This window comes from Eublepharis macularius, chromosome 1 (assembly GCF_028583425.1).
Source record: "Eublepharis macularius isolate TG4126 chromosome 1, MPM_Emac_v1.0, whole genome shotgun sequence".
In the NCBI taxonomy this organism is placed as follows: Eukaryota; Metazoa; Chordata; class Lepidosauria; order Squamata; family Eublepharidae; genus Eublepharis; species Eublepharis macularius.
Genome location: NC_072790.1, coordinates 225,854,341 through 225,874,650, shown reverse-complemented (window position 1 = coordinate 225,874,650; position 20,310 = coordinate 225,854,341). Strand labels below are relative to the sequence as shown.

The window sequence follows — 20,310 nt, the reverse complement described above, 5'->3', positions numbered from 1 at the left end:
AGCTTTCTATAATTAAGAGCAACAGATTGAACTTATCTTCCACCAGTTGGGCAACCAAGCCTCAGCTCACCTCCCCCTCCCAAATTCCAATCATTTTCACCACCAAACGCCCAGTTTCGCACACCTGTGACGGGGAAAAGAAACCTCAGTAAGACTCGAACCCGCGGTTCGTTCCATTGGCGAATTGACCGGGAGACAAAGAAGGCGCAGCAGAGCCTCCTTTACCGCTCCCCTAGTTTTCTTGGCCACGCCCCTTCCAGCTGCTCTCCTCACCGATTAGCCTTGGAACCCAAGCGCCGCACACCGCCACGCCTTCCTCTTTCCCCGCAGAGGTTCTTCGGCGCAAGCGCATTGGGAACCGAAGACCCGCCTTTCCTGCAATGTGGACGGGGAGAGAGAGAGAGAGAGAGAAGGCGGGAGCGGGGGGCGGTGCCGTATATTGCTGGGTAGCTACGCGCGCGTTTTTTGTTTTTCGCAGCGAGGCCGGCGATGGCGGCTGAAGCGGTGTTGGAGGAAGTGAAGGCCTTCGGGTTGGAGGTCCAGGAGGACGAGGAGGCAGCGGTGGCCGAGAAACGTGAGCTTTGTTGGGGGCGGGAGCAGGGTGGTGGGAAGACCATTTCGTAATAATGACCAAGCGACCTGGGGTCCGTCGAGACTCATTACGTTCCCTAGCATATTTGCTTCCTGCTTACAGCAGTGTAGGTTCACAAGTAGACTGCCTCTGCGTATGGAGGTTCTACTTACCTATTCTGCTGTACAGATAGGAAATTGAATTTTTAAGGCTGCAGCCCTGTATCTGTTTACCTAAGAGTAAGCTTCGCTTAACTATTTCTGAATAATAGGGGATACAACAAGGAAGCAAATCTGGTTTAGATCAGATCAAATGTTCATCTACGATCCTGATTGTCACTATGGCCAGACAGGTACTTTCAGGAAGCCCACAGGTAGGGCGTGAAAGTGATACCCTCCACTGCCTGTTCCCACCATCTGGTGTTTGGAGGTAGATTGTCTCTGCAGGTGGGAGTTCTGTTTTGTTTCATTGATGAGCCATTGGTTGCCCTCTTCTTTTCAGTGCATTTATACCTTAGGGTCAGGTAGCAGTTTTCCACAGGCTGGTTTGGCTAGGGAGCCTGGAGGTGTTTTGCCATCTTCTGGGCATGGAGTGCGGGGTCACTGAATCAGTGGGGGTGGGATAATTGTAAATTTCCTGCATTGTGCAGGGGGTTGGACTAGATGACCCTAGAGGTCCTTTCCAACTGTATGATTCTATGACTTATCGTTTGCTTTTCTGATAGTTGGGGGGGGCAGTCTCAGATGCACAGGGTAGTGACAGCAGTGAGTACAGGAAATAAGTGCCAACTGGATAAAACGTCGGAGAAAGAGTGAAACTGCTAAAAAAAATTTCAGAAGCACTTGTACTGTATTAGTGTTTCAGGAGTCTTGGCAGTCTCCGTTTTCAGTCCCTGGATAACAAGTTCATGTCCTTTTTCTCTTGGTAGTGGTGGAACTCTGCATGTTGCATAGGCTGAAAGAGACTGATGTGGCAGATGAACTGGTTGCCTTTGCTGCTGGGAAGAAAATTTTTCTCCTGACAGCGGACTTCTTGAACATCTTTGAGCATGAAGTAAGGAGGCTCTGCGAAAGGGTGATGTCTAAGAGGCTTTGGGCTTTGTGGTTCATTATTATTGACTAAGTAGGTGAAATTTAAAGAAGGATTTGCTCTTGTAGGCCAGATTTAATACTGGGTTGAATCCAGTTTTAGCCAATTTTGCATGTTATCCAAGAGATGCAGTACTAAGGCCAGAGGAAATGACAGGATTACATAATCCAATCTAGTCCATGTAGTTCTTGCTTGGACTTTCTGGCTGTGGCAAGGAGGCTCCGCTATGTGAAAGCAATTCTGGGTGCAAATCATACCATGCCCATAATGTCCAAATCAGATGGGACTGTGGCATAGCTTTGTAAACATCTGCTAAACAGCCCCCCCCCCCTCAGTGACTTCAGGCTGCATCCACAAATAGTTTTCATACTGTTGTGTGTCTGAGCTATAGCAGTCATTCATAACTCGATCTCCCTGGATGGACAGAACAGTGCAGTTGCGGATTCCCCACTCCTCTGCTTGAAGCCAGCTGGGTAACTTTGGGTCAGTCACAGCTCTTCCAGAACTCAGCCCCACCCACCTCACAGGGTGATTGTTGTGGGGATAATAATAACATCCTTTGTAAACTGCTCTCAGTGGATGTTAAGTTGTCCTGAAGGGCAGTATATATATCGAATGTTATGTTATAGATGATTGCTGTGAGGCACTTTCCCTTGATGTGTGGATGCAGCCCTAGTCTGATACCAGCCACTGCACCATATTGGTGCTGTCTAAGGAACTGACTAATTACTGAAATTCTGGTGTGGTAATAGTTGTATCAGTGCAACAACTGTAAGCACCTTAAAGACAACCAAATTTATTTTAGCACAAACTTTTGGGGCCTTATGCCTTTCAGGAGCCACACAGGACACAGCCATAGGCAGCTTGATTTAAAGTAGAAAAGAGAAGCCAAATTAAACTCGCTTTTAACATTCATTTAATTCAATTCTTGGGTTCTGTGCCTTTGTCCCTGGGTTTTGGCTGTTTGCTATCTTTTTTTTCAGGCGCTTAATAAGAGATCTGCAAAATCTCACAAGAGGAAGGAGAATTGCTATTCAGGGGTCAGAGACATTAACACTATTCAGGAACTGTATCCTTTATAAAGTCATGTGGGGTATAATGCACACTCCTTTAAGCTGTTGTCTATTGTAGTGCAGTTGACAACCAGTAAAAGTCCTTTGTATAAATAAATGCAATCTTGTATTTTTCAAACTCTGTGTTTTTCAAACTGTGTGTGTAGCTTTGGGTACAATTGTGGAGGTCAGTTTTCAAAGACAGTTTGAAAGACTGTCTTCTGTGAGTCTTTGAACCATCACGTAAACCTGGAAAGCTGTTGCCAGTCAGTGCTGGTATTCTGGCTCAGACCATGTGCAGGAATACTGAAGAGAAGGCCTCTAAACATGCGCAGAGTATGTTTAATGAGTGACCAGTTTGTCTCCCACATATCAGATATCATCATTTGATTCTGGGTCAGAAGATACGTTTTTCCAGGCTGGTTCGAGCTCTAGCAACTAAAGATGTTGACAATATTGACTGCCTTCTCCCAAGTCAGTCCCAAGCCACAGTCCCTACTAAAATGTTGCTGTGTATGAAACTGCCTGCTGCCAAATCCGATCAGTGGTCCCAATACTTTCTAATTTGCACTACCTTGTCAGTGTTTCAGTTAGAAGTCTTTCCCAGTACTACTTAATGAGATCCCCTAAACAGGGCATAACTTGCAACCTGTAGTCAGCAAGTGAGCAAATTGTAAGGGGAAACAGTGGTCCAGTTCCCTGTATGCTGCTATTTTATTTAAACCCATCTTTCTCCAAGGCAAACCCACTATGTGACATCGGCTTAATCTTTATGTCAAAGAAATCATCAACCATTGGTAGGACTTGCCTGTCTTTTCATTCATGTCTAGTGCCTGGTTATTGCAGTTGCTTTATAGATAAGACTCTGGTCCTGCTGCTAAACTTGGCAGCCCCTGTTCCCGTTTGCTGCAGAAGTAATTGATTTACTCCAGGCTGCCAGGGAGTGAATGATGGAGCTGAGATGAGAACCCACATCTCCCAGATAATTTTTGACTCTCTAATGACGGCAGTTGTATGAGCGTTTTGAGTCTTAACTCTTTTCAGTCTTGATGTTGAAGAGGAGGAAGAGAATCTTCTAGATGCTTATGCTATAACACCATCAAAAGTAAGTAAGCAGAGTTCTGAGATTTTTCTTTGGATAGAAGCTGTTTTTCTCAAGTCCCCAAAAAGATGGGCCCGGCGTATGGGTCTGAAGGTACATGATACAGCAGCCTTGTTGAAGCTAAGAAGGCCTGGATGGGATGCCTCCTGGAAAGCCCACTGCATAGTGCTTCACATTCTGTAATGAACAGAAGATAGGACATAAGTGAGAGCTTCAGGAAAACTTGTGTTTTGTGCAGAAAACAAACAAATCCTTACATTTTTGCACCTGAAATTTCTGAACAAATTAAGCAAATATGTAGATATTGCATAATCAGACTTCCTTTTTGGCATGTTTAGTTCAGATGCCAGGCTAACTCTGTGCGGAAACGTCCTCCATGAACTTTTGGGTCAAGTCCAGCAACTGTTCCCCTATATTCCTGGCCATATCCCTGACTCTACATTATAAGTAATGAGGTTAGAGCAGGGCTTTTTTCAGATGGAATGTGGTGGAATGGAGTTCCGGAATCTCTTGAAAATGGTCACATGGCTGGTGGCCCCGCCCCCTGATCTCCAGACAGAGGGGAGTTTAGATTGCCCTCCGCGCCACTCCTCTGTCTGGAGATCAGGTGGCGAGGCCACCCACCATGTGACCATTTTTGCCGAGGGCAATTTAAACTTTTAAAAACTCCCCTCTTATTCCAGCTGACCCAAAGTGACGTCATTGATCCTGGGAGCATGTGCACACTTTGCGCGCGCATGTGGTGCCGGGGCACCACCTCCCGCCAAGAGTTGCCCCCTGTGTTGGCAACCCACTGAGTTCCACCACCTCTTTTTCCCAGAAAAAAAAGCCCTGGGTTAAAGTGTATAATTTTCTGTTGAGTTGGTAAATAATAAAATCTTAATAAGATTAAAATGAAAGCAGAGATTCTCTAATGGTATTACTTGGGTACTAGACCCACAACGATCCTAACACGTTGAGGCATACCTCTTGCCAGGAATGAAATGAACTGATACAAGAAAACTAGCTAGACACTTGGGCTTCTTAAGCGCGTGCCTATATCTGAATCAGGCCTGATCAGAGTCATCCAGTTGACTAGTATCAACCCTGTATTGCTGACGAGGCCGAGAGACAATGGGTTGTCTCGTTTCATTTGTCTTCTTCCTCCCTCCTTGTCTTCTAATGGGCTTTTTGTATGTGAGAGATTGTCCAACATTATCTACGTTTATCATAGCTGAGAATTCCGTGTTCTGCTCTTACACAGCCTGCCCGGCCTTTGGTGCTCCTCACTGTGTCACCCTGAGTTATTCTGGATTGTGTTTCAGAGCTCTCAGAAACGGGCTATAACCACACCAGAGAACCCCCGATCCAAAAGGACCCTTTCCACTCGCAGTCCCCATTTGGTGTTCTCTCCTAACAGCTTTTCACCCAGGTAGGTCTACACTAATTGACCTGGCAGGTTTCTGATACCTTATTTTTGTTTCAGATTGTTTTCCTGATGATCATCTCTTCATGCATTACAGAGTGCACAGGTTGAATCAGGGGTCTGCATCCTGTACCGTGCATAATGTGCAAGTTCTCCCCAATTCCTGTGCGTGCTTTGTCCAGTTTGGATTGTGACTGCAGTGCACATAGAGGAGGGGTGCTTCAGCCATTTTCCTGACCCCAAAAATATCTGTGGGTGCATTGTTTGACCCACTGGCGAAATCAACAAGCGTACATATGGGATTCCTCAATGGGCCAGGTAGCATATCACAGTGATTATGGTAGGTTAGGAAAACAGTGCATGGTGTGTGTGTGAAAGACACACACACACCATGCACTGTTCTCCTAAACTGCTATAGTCACTGCAATATGCTACCTTCTCCACATGTCACTGGGATATGCTACCTTCTCCACATGTGTCACAGTCCAAATCAGTCACTGCATGCATTGGGAACTGAAAAGATCCTGCAAGTCACATGTGACTGCTAGGCAGAATACAAAATGTGAAGAGACTGCTGATAACTGCATCTAATTCTAGGAAGCCACACACACACACACACCCGGCAAACTGATTCTCAGCATGCTGAGACAGCCAGCATGGTGTAGTGAGAGTGTCAGACTAGGATCTGGAAGAACCAATTTCGAATCCCCACTGCCATGGAAGCTCACTCGGTGACCCTGGGCCAGTCACACACTCTTAGCCTAACCTACCTCACAGTATTACTGATGTGAGAATAAAATGAAGGAGGGGAGAATTACGCAAGCCACCTTGGGTCCTTCTTTGGGTGAAAGTCTGGGGGATATAAATAAATAAAAAAATAAATTCCTCTGACCAGATTCAGAAACCTGCTAGGCCAGGAATGAAGTTTGGTTGGTTTTAGACAAAAAGTTCGATATGTTGATTCATTGTGTTAAACGCATTTGAATGCAGCATAAATTTCCAGTTGGTCCACCACACACTCAATCTCTAGACTGCTTTGCCAAGTGCCAAATTTGCCTGTGAGCCTCTTGGTTGTGCGAATTCATCTTTGGCTTAATTCTTAGCTGTTGCATTTATTAGAGTATGGACATGTAGCTTGAAACAGAAAGCATGTTTTAAACTTCTAAAGGTATAGCCAGCCCTTGGTTTACAGTTGCTCATCTACCTTCATTGTTCCTCTGCTTGCCATTTCAGTCTTTAGGAGCAATGGCTTCCGGAGGTAGAATGGTGGCTATAACTGCAATTGGTCTCTTCAGGCATGCCAGTCCATAGTCAACGCAAACTGACTTGCAAATCTGTTTCAAGCCACCATTTCTGATTCCAGTTAGCCCAATAATCACAAACCATGGTTTCCCAAGTCAGGCATCAACAAACTGTAGTTAAGTGTCCTTTCCTGGGGTTTGGCGTGATCTTTGAGTTGAGCCACTGTTTGAAGGAAAGAATTTTTAGATTCCCTCTCCACCAGTAATGTATCAAAACAAGAGTAGCTTTAAAAGAATACAGAGGTGTGAAAAATCTTTATTCATAGCCCCATCAGTTGATCAGCTAAACTGAAGAATAGAAACTGTTGGGGGGAACATCTTGCCTGCTGTACAACATCTGGACTGTGCTTTTGTTACTTGCCTGCTTGAGGGTATAAAGCTGGGGCATGGCCATAGACATGAACCATTGGGCTCTGAGTGCCTAGATTTGCAGTTTGGGGGCCTGTGATAGCTAACCTAGTGTAGCAGGTCCTACTCAGCATGTGTTTTGATTGTGTTTGGATTATTTAAATTATATTATTTAATTTGGTCGGGGAATTTCTTTGAGCCGCTTTGGGTCCCTTGGGACAATAGTGACACACAAATGCCTCACTGCAATAGGTGCGCTACTGTTTTTAACAAATTGTATATTGCTGTTTTATATCATTTATGCGATTATGTTTATATTTATATTATGGTTGTAATCCTCTCTGAGCCTGCCTGTGGGGTGAGCGGAATATAAGTCCAATTAAATAAATAAATATTGATTAATCTTATTATTAAAGTTTAAAGCTTGCAGCTCTGTTCATAATAATATACAGTTTTAATAAACACTTGAGTCAAGGCTGCAAACTATAAAGAGAAAGAAGAAACTGAATTTTTCATTCTCCCCACCTATTAATCTCTCACCCCCAGTGCTACCCCTTCACAGAAGTACAGCTCTCGAGGCAACCGTGGAGAAGTTGTTACCTCCTTCGGCTCAGCACAGGGCACTGTTTGGAGCGGAAACGGTGGCATGTCCACCAGTGCAAAGTTGTTCGGTCCTGCTGAAGATTCTCTCACCAAGCGGTACAAATTCATGTTTCAAAAGCTCTTGGATAACCGAGAAGGTAACATTTATAAGCAATGTATTGTGAATGTGGGCAAGAGCTAATGGGAAGCATAAGCTCCCACTGAAATGAACAAAGGGTGCTGCAAGCATTGGCTCTCCGTTCATTTTGGTGGGGCTTGTGCTTGGGGAGCGTCTGTGTAAGATAATGGCTTGTCTTACCTTTAATTTCCTAAAGAGGTGCTGTTGCCTAACTTTGCCTGGCAGTTTCTGTGAACCTCATGCTTTGAACGTTGGCTAGGTTTGATTGGGATTGCTTGTTGGCCAGGGAAAAATAATTCACAAAAACTTAGTGGAGGTCTTGTTTTTATTAATTCACAGAGCCTGGACTGCTGAGAATATCACCCTGCCTTGGGTTCTGAGTTGGTTAGGGAAAAGTGGGCACATAAATATCTTACATAGAGTAAATACTTGTATTTGATTCCCTGGCCAGATTAAGCCCTGTGGGATGCTGTTGAGGAGTGTGTGCAAAGTTTATATTATTGTTTATTTCTAGGCCACCTTTCTCACTGAAACTCAAGGAAGATCACAAAATATAAAAAGCAATTCAATCAGAAAACAAAAACTTATGATAAAAAACCAAGGCAGTAAGACTAGAATTACAGAACCAGAGAACAATGCAAATGAAAAACTGTCTAAAGCATGAAAAGGGTTACAATTTCTAGAACATCAGAGTAAAAAAAGGTGATTGATGAACTGAATATGATTTTAATAATTGAAGGTTTTGGCTGTCATGTTCCATGCATTTCTCGGTGTTAATTGTCTTTTTATTTTTAAAAATAATAGTATTATCCTACAAGATTGAAGAACTTGGTGAGGCACTGAAGGAACATTACCAAATAGAAGAGTTCTCCTCTTTGAATGTCCCGGCACAGGTAATTTTTCCTTTTTTAAAGGTATCATCTGTAACTGGAACTTTCAAGAGGCGAGGTTCGGGTCTGTATGGAAGCAGAGGCCCTAAATTCCGGATGTGGTTTCATGTGCCTCAGTGGTTGACCTCATGGATTTGAACCCGGGTTTCATTCCTGGCTAAGTCTTGCATTCTACCCACTATGTAACTCTCTGTTAATTAGACCTGTTAATGTTTGCTGTTCTTCTGATATCTCAGTTTAGCCCTTCTGTTCTATGGTTAACAATGATGCCTCTTGATAATATTGAAACACATTTTAAGTGTCCAATTAGGCTAACATCCTTTCTCCCTTTTCTAAAATGGACGCTGGAAAGGAGCCAGTGGCTGTTCTGGGCCAAATTGGTTGTGATTCCAACGGGAAACTGAATGCCAGATCGGTCATCTTGGAAGGAGATCGAGAACATTCTTCTGGAGGACAGATCCCTGTGGATGTGTCGGAGCTTGTTGAATACTCTCTTTTCCCAGGACAGGTGAAGCATGCAGGTTATTTATTATTTATTTAGCAATTTTTTTTTAATGCCACCTCTCCAGAGAACCTGCCTGAGGTGGCTTATAAAATGGAATGAAAACATTAAGCATTGAGCAACTGAAAATAACAGTTTCAAACTAAAGGCACAGTAAAAATGATGTTGGTGGTAGTGGAGAGTGCCCTCAAGTCAGAGTTGACTTGTGGCGACCCCTGGTGTAGTGTCCATTGCAAGAGATTAACAGAGACGGTTTGCCGCTGCCTGCCTCTGCCACTCTGGTCTTTGTTGGAGGTTGCCCATCCAATTACTAACCAAGGCTTAGCTTCTGAGATCTGACAAGATCAGGCTCACCAGGTCAGGATAAAAATGGTATTAATTAAAAGCCCAGGTGAATACAAATACTTTGGCCGGCCACCTGGAAGCGAGCAGCATAGGCACTGTGAGAGACTCAAGGGGGAAGGGCATTGTGTAAGCAAGGAGCCATTACTGAAAATGTCTTGTTTCTGCTTCACCTACAAAGCCAGGGGCATTTGAGAGGTCAATATTACCTGGAGGGTTGGGCATTTTGGGATGAGATGGCCCTTCAGGTATTGCAGCCTCAAACCATTTAGGGTTTTAAAGGTAAGAACCATTATTGATAATTTCATCCAGAAAGAAATGGGCAACCAGTGCAGATCTTTCAACAGTAGGGTGATACAATCCTTGTATCCCACCCCTGATGGTAGCCTGGCTGCTGCTTTTCATAGTAGTTAAAGTTTCTGTGTTGTTTTCAAAGGCAGCCCCATATACAGTGCATGGGTCACCATGGGCAGATCATGGTTAGGGAGATCTCAAAGTGTCACTATCTTTCCAGAAGGCTTGCAAGGTGCTTATATTTCTGAACTGGCTTTCTGGTGTTTGGAGCTAAGCTGACTTCAGCAGAGGTTCTTTATTTAAACCACTTTTACCTTGCTTTTCCCTCTCTCTTAGGCCCTGAAAGTGTCTTAACGATCAAATTTAACACATTTGGAGTTAAACTAAAAAAGGTTAAAATGCCACCAAGGAATTGATACCTGTAACAAAAGTTTAGAACCTGCTAATAATTGAGAACTAAAGATGTTTAAATGAAAGATCTTGAGTGGATTCCAAAGGGTTGACAGAGGAGGCGGCTAGCAAGAGTGCCTGGGAAAGGCATTCTGCAGTCATAACCAGAAAGGCCCTGTCCATGGTGGCCAAAGAGCTTATTTCTGAAGGAGGGGACACAAAGAGCCAGGGCCTCAGTGGAGGATCTTAAAACATGGGCAGCCTTCAGTGGGAGCAAGCAGTCCTTGAGATTATCTGGGCTTTGAAGTCAAAACTAGCACTTTGACAGTGCAGTGCTGATCAGTTACACCCTTCTAAGTTGACTAATTTCACTAGGCTTAGAAGGGTGTAAACTCTGATTAGCATTGCATTTTTAATTGAACTGGTAGCCCATGAAGCTAAGTCAATGCTGACAATACCTTTGGCAGCGATTGACTGAGCTGCTGTAATGCCACAGAGGGGCAGAATAACCAGAGAGCTATCTTGATCTGGAGAAATTGATTAAGACTGGGCAGATTACAACTTGAAATAGAGAAATTACGGAAAGGGGCCTTAACTCAGTAGCAGAGCAGACGTATTGTGGGCAGAAATTCTGGTATCTCAGTTAAAGGATTAGTAGGTATTGGAAAACACCTTTCTCTGCCTGAGATTTATTTGAAATGTGGTTCTGGAGGAGAGTTTTGCATATACCATGGATGGCCAAAAAGACAAATAAGTGGATTCTAGGTCAAATCAACCCTGAATTCTCCCTAGAAGCTAAAATGACAAAATTGAGGCTATTTTACTTTGTTAACATCATGAGAAGACAAGATTCTCCGGAAAAGTCAATAATACTAGGAAAAGTGGAAGGCAGTAGGAAAAGAGGAAGACCTAAAATGAAAGAGCTTGACTCAATAAAAGAAGCCACGTCCTCCAGTTTGCAAGGTCTGAGCAATATTGAAACAGATTTTAAGTGTCCAATTAGGCTAAAATTCTTTCTCCCTTTTCTAAAATTGATGCTGGAAAGGAACCAGTGGCTGTTCTGGGCCAATGTTTTGGAGGTCCTTCATTCATCGGTTTGCCATAGGGCGGAGGCAACTTGATGGCACATAACACACCCACACACACACACACACTACCTGAGATCCTTGGGTTGGGATTTGCTAGTCAGAGGAGAGAATAATAGACTACTAGTTGGACCAAAGGTGGCTTCCATATATGCACAGTTTCTGCTTGTACATTTCAGTTCGTCTTCCTCATCCCAGGGCAGACGTTGTATGGTAACCGAGGTACTCACTTCTTCCCGGTTTTGATAAGTAATGAACCAAATTGTCTTCTCTCCTCTTCCCTTTACGATAAGAGGAGCCAATGTAGGTGATGCAAGGTAGTGTTTTCCCAAGTACTGCTTTGGCAACCGAGAAGTGGGTGTAGAAGATGATGAAGAAATAAAATAAAGCTGCCTTGATTTTTGCATCTCTCCCTTTTTCCAGGTTGTGGTTATGGAAGGTACAAACAGCACCGGTGGACAGCTGGTTGCCTCCAAGCTGTACGAGGTGATGAAATCCACTTTTGATTGCTTTGGTTTTGATTGCTTTGCCTATGATTTTTGGCCTAAGGGCAGATTACTATCTTTTATTCTATGTATTAACCTTGTAGGACGAGGCTAAAGCAGATAAAGAAATCTGTTTCCAGAGCAAGCTTCTTTGAGCGAATGGGGATTTTGGTAATGGGATTTTAGGTTGGATACTGTGGATCTGTTTTGCTAACTGTGTTTTTTCCTACGCAAGGCTCTTTCTCGTCTCGTAGAGGATGAAGTTCCCTGCTCCAGAAAGAGCTACTGTTAGCAAAACAGATCCGCAGGACCCAACTTACACTGTAGCTGTTTTTTTTTTAAAAAAGATGTGGAATCATTGTTTTCTTCTCTTCAGGGGGTGCCACTTCCATTCCATAAGCCTACAAGTCCAACTGAAGGTGAGTTAGGTGTTGTGGGCTCTTTGTGATCTAGAAATAGAGCTGCATACAACGTGGGTGGGGTGGGAGACATATGGATCCTGATAACAACAGAGTCTCCAAGTCATATCTTATCCTCTCTTCCCATAACACACAGTCAGGGGCGGCGCAAGGGTTTACCTCGCTCGCGGCCGGCCGGGCACCCCCACGCGTGCACCGGCCTGCATGATGATGTCACGCGTGACGTTATCACGGGAGCGCACGTGCCGCCGCCGGCCCGATTGCTGCGGCGGGCAGCCTCCGAGCTCTCCCGCTCGGTTGCCTGCGCTGCCACAGATGCCTGCCCGCGGTGGCTGCGCCTGGCCGGGGGCTTGTGCTGGCGGCAGCAGCGGCGCGGGGTGGGAGGGATAGGAGGCTGGTGCTTTGTGGTGCGCGCTCCCGCCCGCCGCACCTCCTCCAGCGCTCCCTCCGGCACCCCGCGCCTGCGGCCACCGCCTACCTGGCCTCAATAGGCCCACCGGCCCTGCACACAGTTCCATCCATTTTGAAACCTGGCAGCTGCCCCTCTGTCAATGTTAGAGCTTTCCTTGCAGAAATAGTGATGCGAGGTATTACAGTTCAAGATTCCCAGATTAGTGAGACAGTAGTAGCTGTGCAGTGATTTCAGCTCAGGATATTTTCTGTTGGGATGGGATATCCTGTGATCGGGAAGCATCTGATAATTGGCCCAAGAAGAGCTTACTTTCTCAATAGTTCATTTAAAACACAACTGAAATAAGTTTCTGCCATGAACTCTTGATAATGGGAGCTTACATTTTTTTTAATTTGGAAAAGAAAAGAGTTTGGTCTGATCATGCTGATTAATTCAGGTGTGTATTTCAGGGCTGTTCCAGAAAGTCTTGTGTCTTAGACAAGTAGATAACCTTTAGAAGGTGCCTGTTCAGCTTCAGGAGGCTTGAGAAGTCTGATGGTCATGCTCTTTAAGGACAATCAAATAAACCACAGCTGCAGCTTTAGAGAGGCTGCTAGTTATGCATTGCACTATAGGGATTTTGAGGATCAAATTAGAAGTAGAGAAGCTAGTGCCAAATGAGTTCAGTATTAGAAATGAAGCAGGGCCAGAACGACAGGGTGGCAGGGGGGGTAGTCTGCCCCTGGCGCCGTCAAAGAGGGGGCGCCGGGCACAGCTGTAAGCCCCCGGGAGCGTGCGGGCGGCTGAGCAGAGGGCAGTGGGAACCTGCCCGCACCATTCGCCTGCCGCGAGAGCAGGGGGCGTGCGGCAAGCCTGCTGCCCCGTCAGTGTGCCACCTGCGCGGCAAGCCAGCTGCCCCGGTGCACCGCGGAGCTGGTGGCGGCAGCGCGGGTGGCTGGGAGGCTGCCCATGCCTTTCACCTGCCCCGCAGGACAGGGGACCCGTGGCAAGCTGGCCATCCCCTCAGCGGGGCAGGCGAATGGCACGGGCGGCCTCCCAGCCACCCGCGCTGCCGCCACCAGCTCGCTGCACAGGGCAGTGTGCTCCGTAGTGTGTGATGACGTCATGGAAGTGACGTCATCACACAGTGCCGAGAGCGCGCTTGTGCGTGGCCGGACTTGGGTTGCCCTGGTTGCCGGCAACCCTAGATCTGGCCCTGAAATGAAGCTGGGCACGCATATGAAATGCCAGGGGAAAGGAGGGAGCACCGATTTAGAATGTTTCATTCTATAAGCTGGTGGGTTTGATCAGCCCAATTTCACCATCTTCCTATGGGTTTCTTCTAGATGAATCTCAGCTGCTCTCAACAGTTTGTGTCTCCAGCAGCATTCTCAGTCTTCACTGGGGAGATTTTAGCAGTGTGGATAGGGTTCTGATTAATTTATAAAGGCACATACACATGGAGCTGCCTTCTGACTTTGATAGACCAATGGTCTGAGTCAGTAGTACTGTCTACTCTGGCTGGCATTGACTCTCTAGGGTCACGGGTCTTTTTCACATCACCTACCATCTGGTCCTTTAAATGATGTATTTACTTGATGTATTTACTCAGCCTTCCTTGCTGAGACTCAAGACAGATTACAACTAAATACATAGGCGGTAAGAGCGATATAACATGTATAACCAACAATTATTCCATAGTAGTTCAGCACTAAAAGCTGAATTTTGGGGGTCATTGGGCATTTCAGGCTGCTGGGAGGGGGAGCTGCAAAATGCATGTTTCGTGGAAGGAAGCTGTGCTGGATCCGACCTGCAAAGTTTAGTCCCATGCTATTCTTAAAATCAAGAACTCGCCAACAAGAGAGATTTTTCACAGACGCTTGCTCTTTCACCCCTCCAATATCTTCACATCCCAGAGGTCTAGAAATTTCTTTTTTATTTTATTCATTTAAATGTGTTGTTAATAATCATCGTTCATAAATATTGCTAGTAATGTTTTCTTTAAAGTCAGTCTTTCTGTGATCCCCCCCCCCATTTTTTGCGTGTGCACTCCAAGCACACAGCCATGACTCTGTCCACAGTGTCAATTTTAGAGGTGTGGACAGTCAGTAAGGAAAACTGAGACTCGGTTAACTCTTTCAGAACCAGAGCAGCAGATGGTCTTGGTGGCCTGCGGCCCTTACACCACTTCTGACAGCATGACCTATGACCCCATAGTGGACCTGATTGAAGTAATCAATAAAAGCAGGCCGGACATTTGCATTCTGGTAAGGGCGTTGCTTCCTGTTATTATCTTATCGTATATATGCTAAACTTCTAGGTGGTTGTGGAGGGTAGTTACAATGTTCAAATATTGTTTTGCCTCTGAAGGGAAGGATTAATCATGGGTACTGAAAATCAGTGATGTCTAAGAAGCGGCTGTTTGGTTTGGCTAAAAGAAAATGGACATATTGGACCAAGCAGAAGCGGGACATCCATAAAGCAGAGGAAGTTGCTGGAACTTTACTCTGTAACTTGTTTTATTGCCTCTGGGTTTTGAGAACTTTCCTGTGCCTTTTGCCTTGGATGTAAAAATGCATCCTTTCCCCATAACTTTTGCCACTGCTTGAACTCTTAAGGGACCTTGATTAGCTCTTCAGAAATTACGGTGTTGGTTAATTAGGGCATTATGTGACCTCTGTTTCCTTCCATTGTTGCAGCTGGGACCTTTCGTTGATGCAAAACACACCCAAGTTGAGGTATGTTAAATCACAAGAAATTTCTACATATCAGAATGTTCTTCTTTCTAAGTTGCTGAAAAGAACAAGAGTCCAGTAGCACCTATAAGATAAACAAAATTTGCAGTAGGGTATGAGCTTTTGTGAGTTACAGCTCACAGCCAGAATGTGAGTCCATCTATCCTTATATCTTGGAGAGTGGAATGAGTTCAGATGCTGAATTACAATAGCTGGTGAATGACAATGGCAGGTGTGATTGGATTAGGTGGGATATGCAGAGGGGTAGTAGGCGTGGAGAAATCAGCATTGGTAATGAGACAGGAAGCTTAGGTCTGGATTCAGTCTAGGTGGCTGCATTGTCTTGAGCTTCATTATCAGTTGCAATTCAGCAGTCTCTAATCTCCGCCTGAAATTCCTCTGCAGGATAACTGCTACTTTTAGGCCAGCACCTGAATGTCCTGGAAGGTTAAAATATTCCCTAACTGGTTTTTGAATGTTATGGTTTCTGATGCCAGACTTGTGTCTGCTAATTCTTTGTTGAAGGGTCTGGCCAGTTTGTCCAATGTAGAGGGTAGAGTGTGCTGTGATTCACGAATGTTCTACCCTACCAAAAATTTTGTTAGTCTTATGTGTGTTATTGGACTCTAACACATCTACCCATCTTGATCTTTCTAAGTTGCTGTCAGTGTGTGGGTTAGGATGCTTTTCTGCTCCTATTTGAAAATCAGCTGCAGGGTGCTCTTTGAAGTATAACTTCATAAAAGGGGGGCCTTAGTGTGAGGAGAGCCTCTCAGGTTGTCCCCAAATCATTAGCTTTTGTTCTAAAAAATGTTGTAGCCCTCATACTTAACAGAGGCACTCTGGGGACAATAGCAAAGGATGCATCTGACGAAGAGAACGGTGGTTCTTGAAAGCTTATGCTACAGTAAAGTTGGTTAGTCTACTGGACTCTTTACTATTTTGCTACTACAGACTAACACGACTAACTTCTTTGACTCTGGGGACAGAGTGGGATATCTCCTGCTTCCTACTGGAAGACTCTTGTCTATCTGTTAATAAAGCAGCATGATAAGCTACTTCCCTGTGGACAACCCAACACTTTCCTGCAAAATCTTTGTTGACAATGCAGGGCAAGCCTATCCTCTGGAAAGTTTCTGTGTCAGTGTTAATGGCCCCCAGGGAGGCGTGGCACAGATGTCGAACTTTCCTGGTTGAGAGTCACATAGCAGGGCCTGGGCAGGCAGTGGTCATCTATATCTGCATCCAGAACCGAAATGTGCATGCTCCAAGCCAGGGTCTGTTAAGCCTGTTGCTGACGACTTCTGACATTTGGCCAATACCGAGGCTTCATGCTGCCAGCCAATTGCAAAAACCTATGTTGCCATGCCCAGCATCACAAGTTGGACTTGGATCTTAGGTGCCCTTTATGTTTGTGGTGGGAGGAAATTTTGCAAGTTCATTCCTCTCACACTGCAGCCCCCCCTCCACTTTAACCCCCCATGATGATCCTGTGGGGGTCAACTGACCCCCAGAGGTACAAGACCGTGACCGTGGGGGCAGAAAAACCACCATCTATGCAGAGCAACTCTACTTGCTCTGTGTAGGATCCAAGCCTTGGCCTCAGCAACCGGAGTCCCCTTCATCATGAACCACTTGCGTATCACACATCTCCTGTGTGGTCAGAGAGGAGGAGCAGTCATTCTAATGTGCTATGGGGATGAGATGTGGTTGCTGGCTATATTAAGATGACACGTTAAGGGAAAATTGGCCAACTGTTCTTAAGCACCTTAGAACCATCACTGAACGTTGCTCATCCCCATTGGAGTTTTCCAGGCCTATTGGAACTAAAGGCAGTGAACCAGCTCTTTGGCAACTCAGCTTGCTGTTTGACATGCAAAAGGTCCCATTTAGTGATGTCAACCCTATTTTCAAATCTAGAGCAAATACAGTGCCAAGGAGCAATAGGATGACGAGAAGAAGCACAGGTGTCTCTTTGCGTTTAAGGTGGTATTTGGGAAGCTGTCTGGGCTTGTTTAGGATTATACATGCGGTCTGAACTCACTGGCTTCTGCTGAAGGTGAAGGTTCTGCGAGAGCATATGCCTTGTGGTCCCATGACTGTCAAAATATGTCTTGCCCATATTATTTGCCCCATATGGATCTTTTCAGGGTGGCAGTGGTCATTAATTGGCATGCTAGTTTTGGAAACTATAGGAACTTCATTTTAAACATTTAAATATCAGTCCCTCAAATGTTACATTAAACAAAAGGCCCCAATGGTACAACTAGATGGAGCCAAGCCTATTTTTGCAGTTTACATAAGACAGAAGAAGCAAGGAAAAAAAGCAATTACAGCAACAGTTACTACTTTATAATAATCAAGTCTGTTTTAACCAATAAATGACATTTTTGGCTGGTGGTTCCCACTTATGTGTATATACAGGAAAAACACATTGGCTTGCCTTTTGACTCTTAAGTATGGTTTCATATATGGTGTAACTCACTCTCCTTCTCTGCTTATTTTTAATATAAGGGAACTCTCACTTAAAATCTTTACACAATGGTACCTGACCTTTGAATGGCGCAACATATTCACAAAGGATACTCATCTCTGTGTTGGAGAAAGTGCAGGGAAGTGGGTAGTTTTAATTGTACCTGGTGGCTCTGTACCAAAATTCAGTGTTTTTGGAACCAAATTAACTATCATATTCAGAATATCAGAGGGCACTCTATTCTCCTTCAGTCCTAAATAATCCTGTTGGTTGTATTGTCGAAGGCTTTCACGGCCGGAGAATGATGGTTGTTGTGGGTTTTCCGGGCTGTATTGCCGTGGTCTTGGCATTGTAGTTCCTGACGTTTCGCCAGCAGCTGTGGCTGGCATCTTCAGAGGTGTAGCACCGAAAGACGGAGATCTCTCAGTGTCACTAAGATGCCAGCCACAGCTGCTGGCGAAACGTCAGGAACTACAATGCCAAGACCACGGCAATACAGCCCGGAAAACCCCCAACAACCATAATCCTGTTGGTACTTACAGATGAGAAACAGATTCCTCCAATAAAGTGACAACTTATACACTTACTTTGGGTGGCTGCCAAATTTAAAAAATAGTTCAAAATGGAAACAGAAAATCCTCCTTACTATTTCAGCCTGGTACTATAAGATCCAGCAAGCTATGGCAGTTGAAAGGTATGGAGAATCCTACCCATACTGGGAAACTTTACAGATAATTGGCTCCCTTTCCTTGAAGGGATTAAAAGCACACAGCGATTGTATAATATTTTATTGGACTGTATAATATTTTATTGGTTACAACGCTTCAACAAATACATATGGTTGGACTCTTTGACGTTTGTTGTTCTGAAACATAATGGAGAAAAAGCCCTCTCTGTTTACACTCTTGTCTCCATAGGTAGTTGTTCCCGCACAACCTTTTTAACAGCAGGTCAGTTTGGCTAAGGAGGAGATATTCAAGGTTTTATGTTCCCACTCAGAATTGTCAAGCAGTTCCATATGCTTCCACTTTGCTGGGTTATGAACGGCTATGGGTTACGATACAGGTTTTGAACGGCTTTGGAAAGATTTGAAGAGTCTGAGCACAGAGACCCTCTGGCAGTTCACTAAGCCAAAAGTCTGAAGCTCACAGACTTGCACATTTTGTTTAGCATTACACAGCTCGGATGTTACTCAACACAGTATGGGATCGTGTGTGTCTAACCTCACTGCTCTGGTAGCTTCAGAATGAAGACTCTATGAGAACATCATAAGTGACTTCATTTAAAGACTGGGAGCCAAAACACACGTTAAAAATGTCCGGGGTCTGAGCCTCAGCCCCCAGACTTGACAAGAGGGAATAGCAGGTCAGCCGGGCCGACGGGCAAACAGAGGGGGCAGCCAGCAGCCAGCAGGTCAACTGGTCAGCCAGCAGACAGTAGGTCAACCGGTCTGACTGGCAAGCAGAGGGCGCAGCCGGGGGACAGCAGGTCAACCCCTCCCTTGGGCAAATGGAGCCAGAACCTGCCTGTGCCAGTGGCAAGGGGCAAAGGCCCAGGGCCTCAGGAGGCAGGGGGAGACAGAAGGAGGCCAGCGAGTCCCACTCCCCTGGGGAAGGAAAGGGGACTAAGCAAGGCAGAAGGGGGCAAGGGCAGAGGGATTGGGGGCCCAGCAGTCACCCACCCAAAAACCTTACCTGAGGAGGAGAAGCAGCAGCAGCCCCAACAACCCAAAGCCACGCCCCAGCTAGAAAATAGTAGCCTGGCCCAGGAGTTGCCAAAAGCCAAGCCACTCCAGGTGGGGCTATTGGAGGCACTCTGCAGGGAGCCCTGGGCAACCAGCCAAGGAGCCGCAGCTGGACCCACCTTCAGCCATCAGCTCAGCCAGGCAGGCCGGGCTGCTAGCCAGGGGACTGCAGCTGGACAGGCCTGCAGCAATCAGCCAAGGCAGGGAGGCTGGGCAGCCAGGGAACAAGGCACAGCTGGTGCTGGTCAGTGGGGCCAGATCAGCTACCCCAGCTGCAACTGCTTGGTGCAGCCCAAGACCAGGCTGGAAGAGGGGTGGGACAGTAGAAGGAAGCCCTATAAAAGCTGGCTGGGAAGAGCCCTGGGGTGGTGGGTGTGAGTAGGGAGTGATGATGTGGAGCAAGAGCGGTGCGATGCAAGCGTGGAGGTTTGGAGGAGAGCTCTGGGAGGAGCAAGTGAAAGAGTACGCAGAGGGTAAGCAGGTCAGGTTGAGCAGGCCAGCGAGTGGACTGAGAGGGAGTCTGGGTGAGGTATACCGCCCCTCCTTCCACAGAGCAGGGTCCTGCAGAATCCCTGGCCCCCCTATGACGTCAGGAGCAGACCGCCCAGTGCCACGCCCAGTGGCAGCGGTGGCAAGCCCTGACAAGTTGGTGGCCCGTACGGGGAGAGACGTTCCAACGCAGGCGCCAGTCAAGGGGCGGCCTCCCAAGGCCGCCACCCCAGCGGAGCTTGGACTGTGGCTGGAGGAATGCCAGGATAGGATGTGGGGAAAGCTGGAGGCAGCCTACCCAGCCGCTCCAGTGGAACTAGCACAGACAGCGGAGCTGCGGTTGCAAGCCGGCGCGCTCACGGAGGCCTTGCCAAGGGTTTGTGCCCTCGTTTGGGAAAATAACCCACCGCCTGGCAAGCAGGTGCAGAGTCTATGCGCCACCGTGAAGATAGGCCGGCTGATCCTACAAGCCCTGTTAGACA

At 46.1% G+C, this 20,310-nt stretch overlaps 1 protein-coding gene across 2 annotated transcripts in view; it reads left to right on the top strand.

The window, feature by feature from the left end:
• Positions 1 to 489: 489 nt before the first annotated feature.
• POLA2 (DNA polymerase alpha 2, accessory subunit) overlaps positions 490 to 20,310 on the top strand; it is a 45,968-nt gene continuing 26,147 nt past the window's right edge. The window contains exons 1-12 of one of the 2 annotated variants that reach the window (XM_054982050.1): positions 490 to 574; positions 1,500 to 1,624; positions 2,644 to 2,729; positions 3,757 to 3,817; positions 5,119 to 5,225; positions 7,415 to 7,608; positions 8,394 to 8,482; positions 8,832 to 8,987; positions 11,516 to 11,578; positions 11,954 to 11,996; positions 14,530 to 14,654; positions 15,087 to 15,125. In XM_054982050.1, coding sequence (XP_054838025.1) covers positions 490 to 574; positions 1,500 to 1,624; positions 2,644 to 2,729; positions 3,757 to 3,817; positions 5,119 to 5,225; positions 7,415 to 7,608; positions 8,394 to 8,482; positions 8,832 to 8,987; positions 11,516 to 11,578; positions 11,954 to 11,996; positions 14,530 to 14,654; positions 15,087 to 15,125 — 1,173 coding nt within the window. The remainder of the gene's footprint in view (positions 575 to 1,499; positions 1,625 to 2,643; positions 2,730 to 3,756; positions 3,818 to 5,118; positions 5,226 to 7,414; positions 7,609 to 8,393; positions 8,483 to 8,831; positions 8,988 to 11,515; positions 11,579 to 11,953; positions 11,997 to 14,529; positions 14,655 to 15,086; positions 15,126 to 20,310) is intronic. The other variant, XM_054982051.1, reaches the window with a different exon arrangement.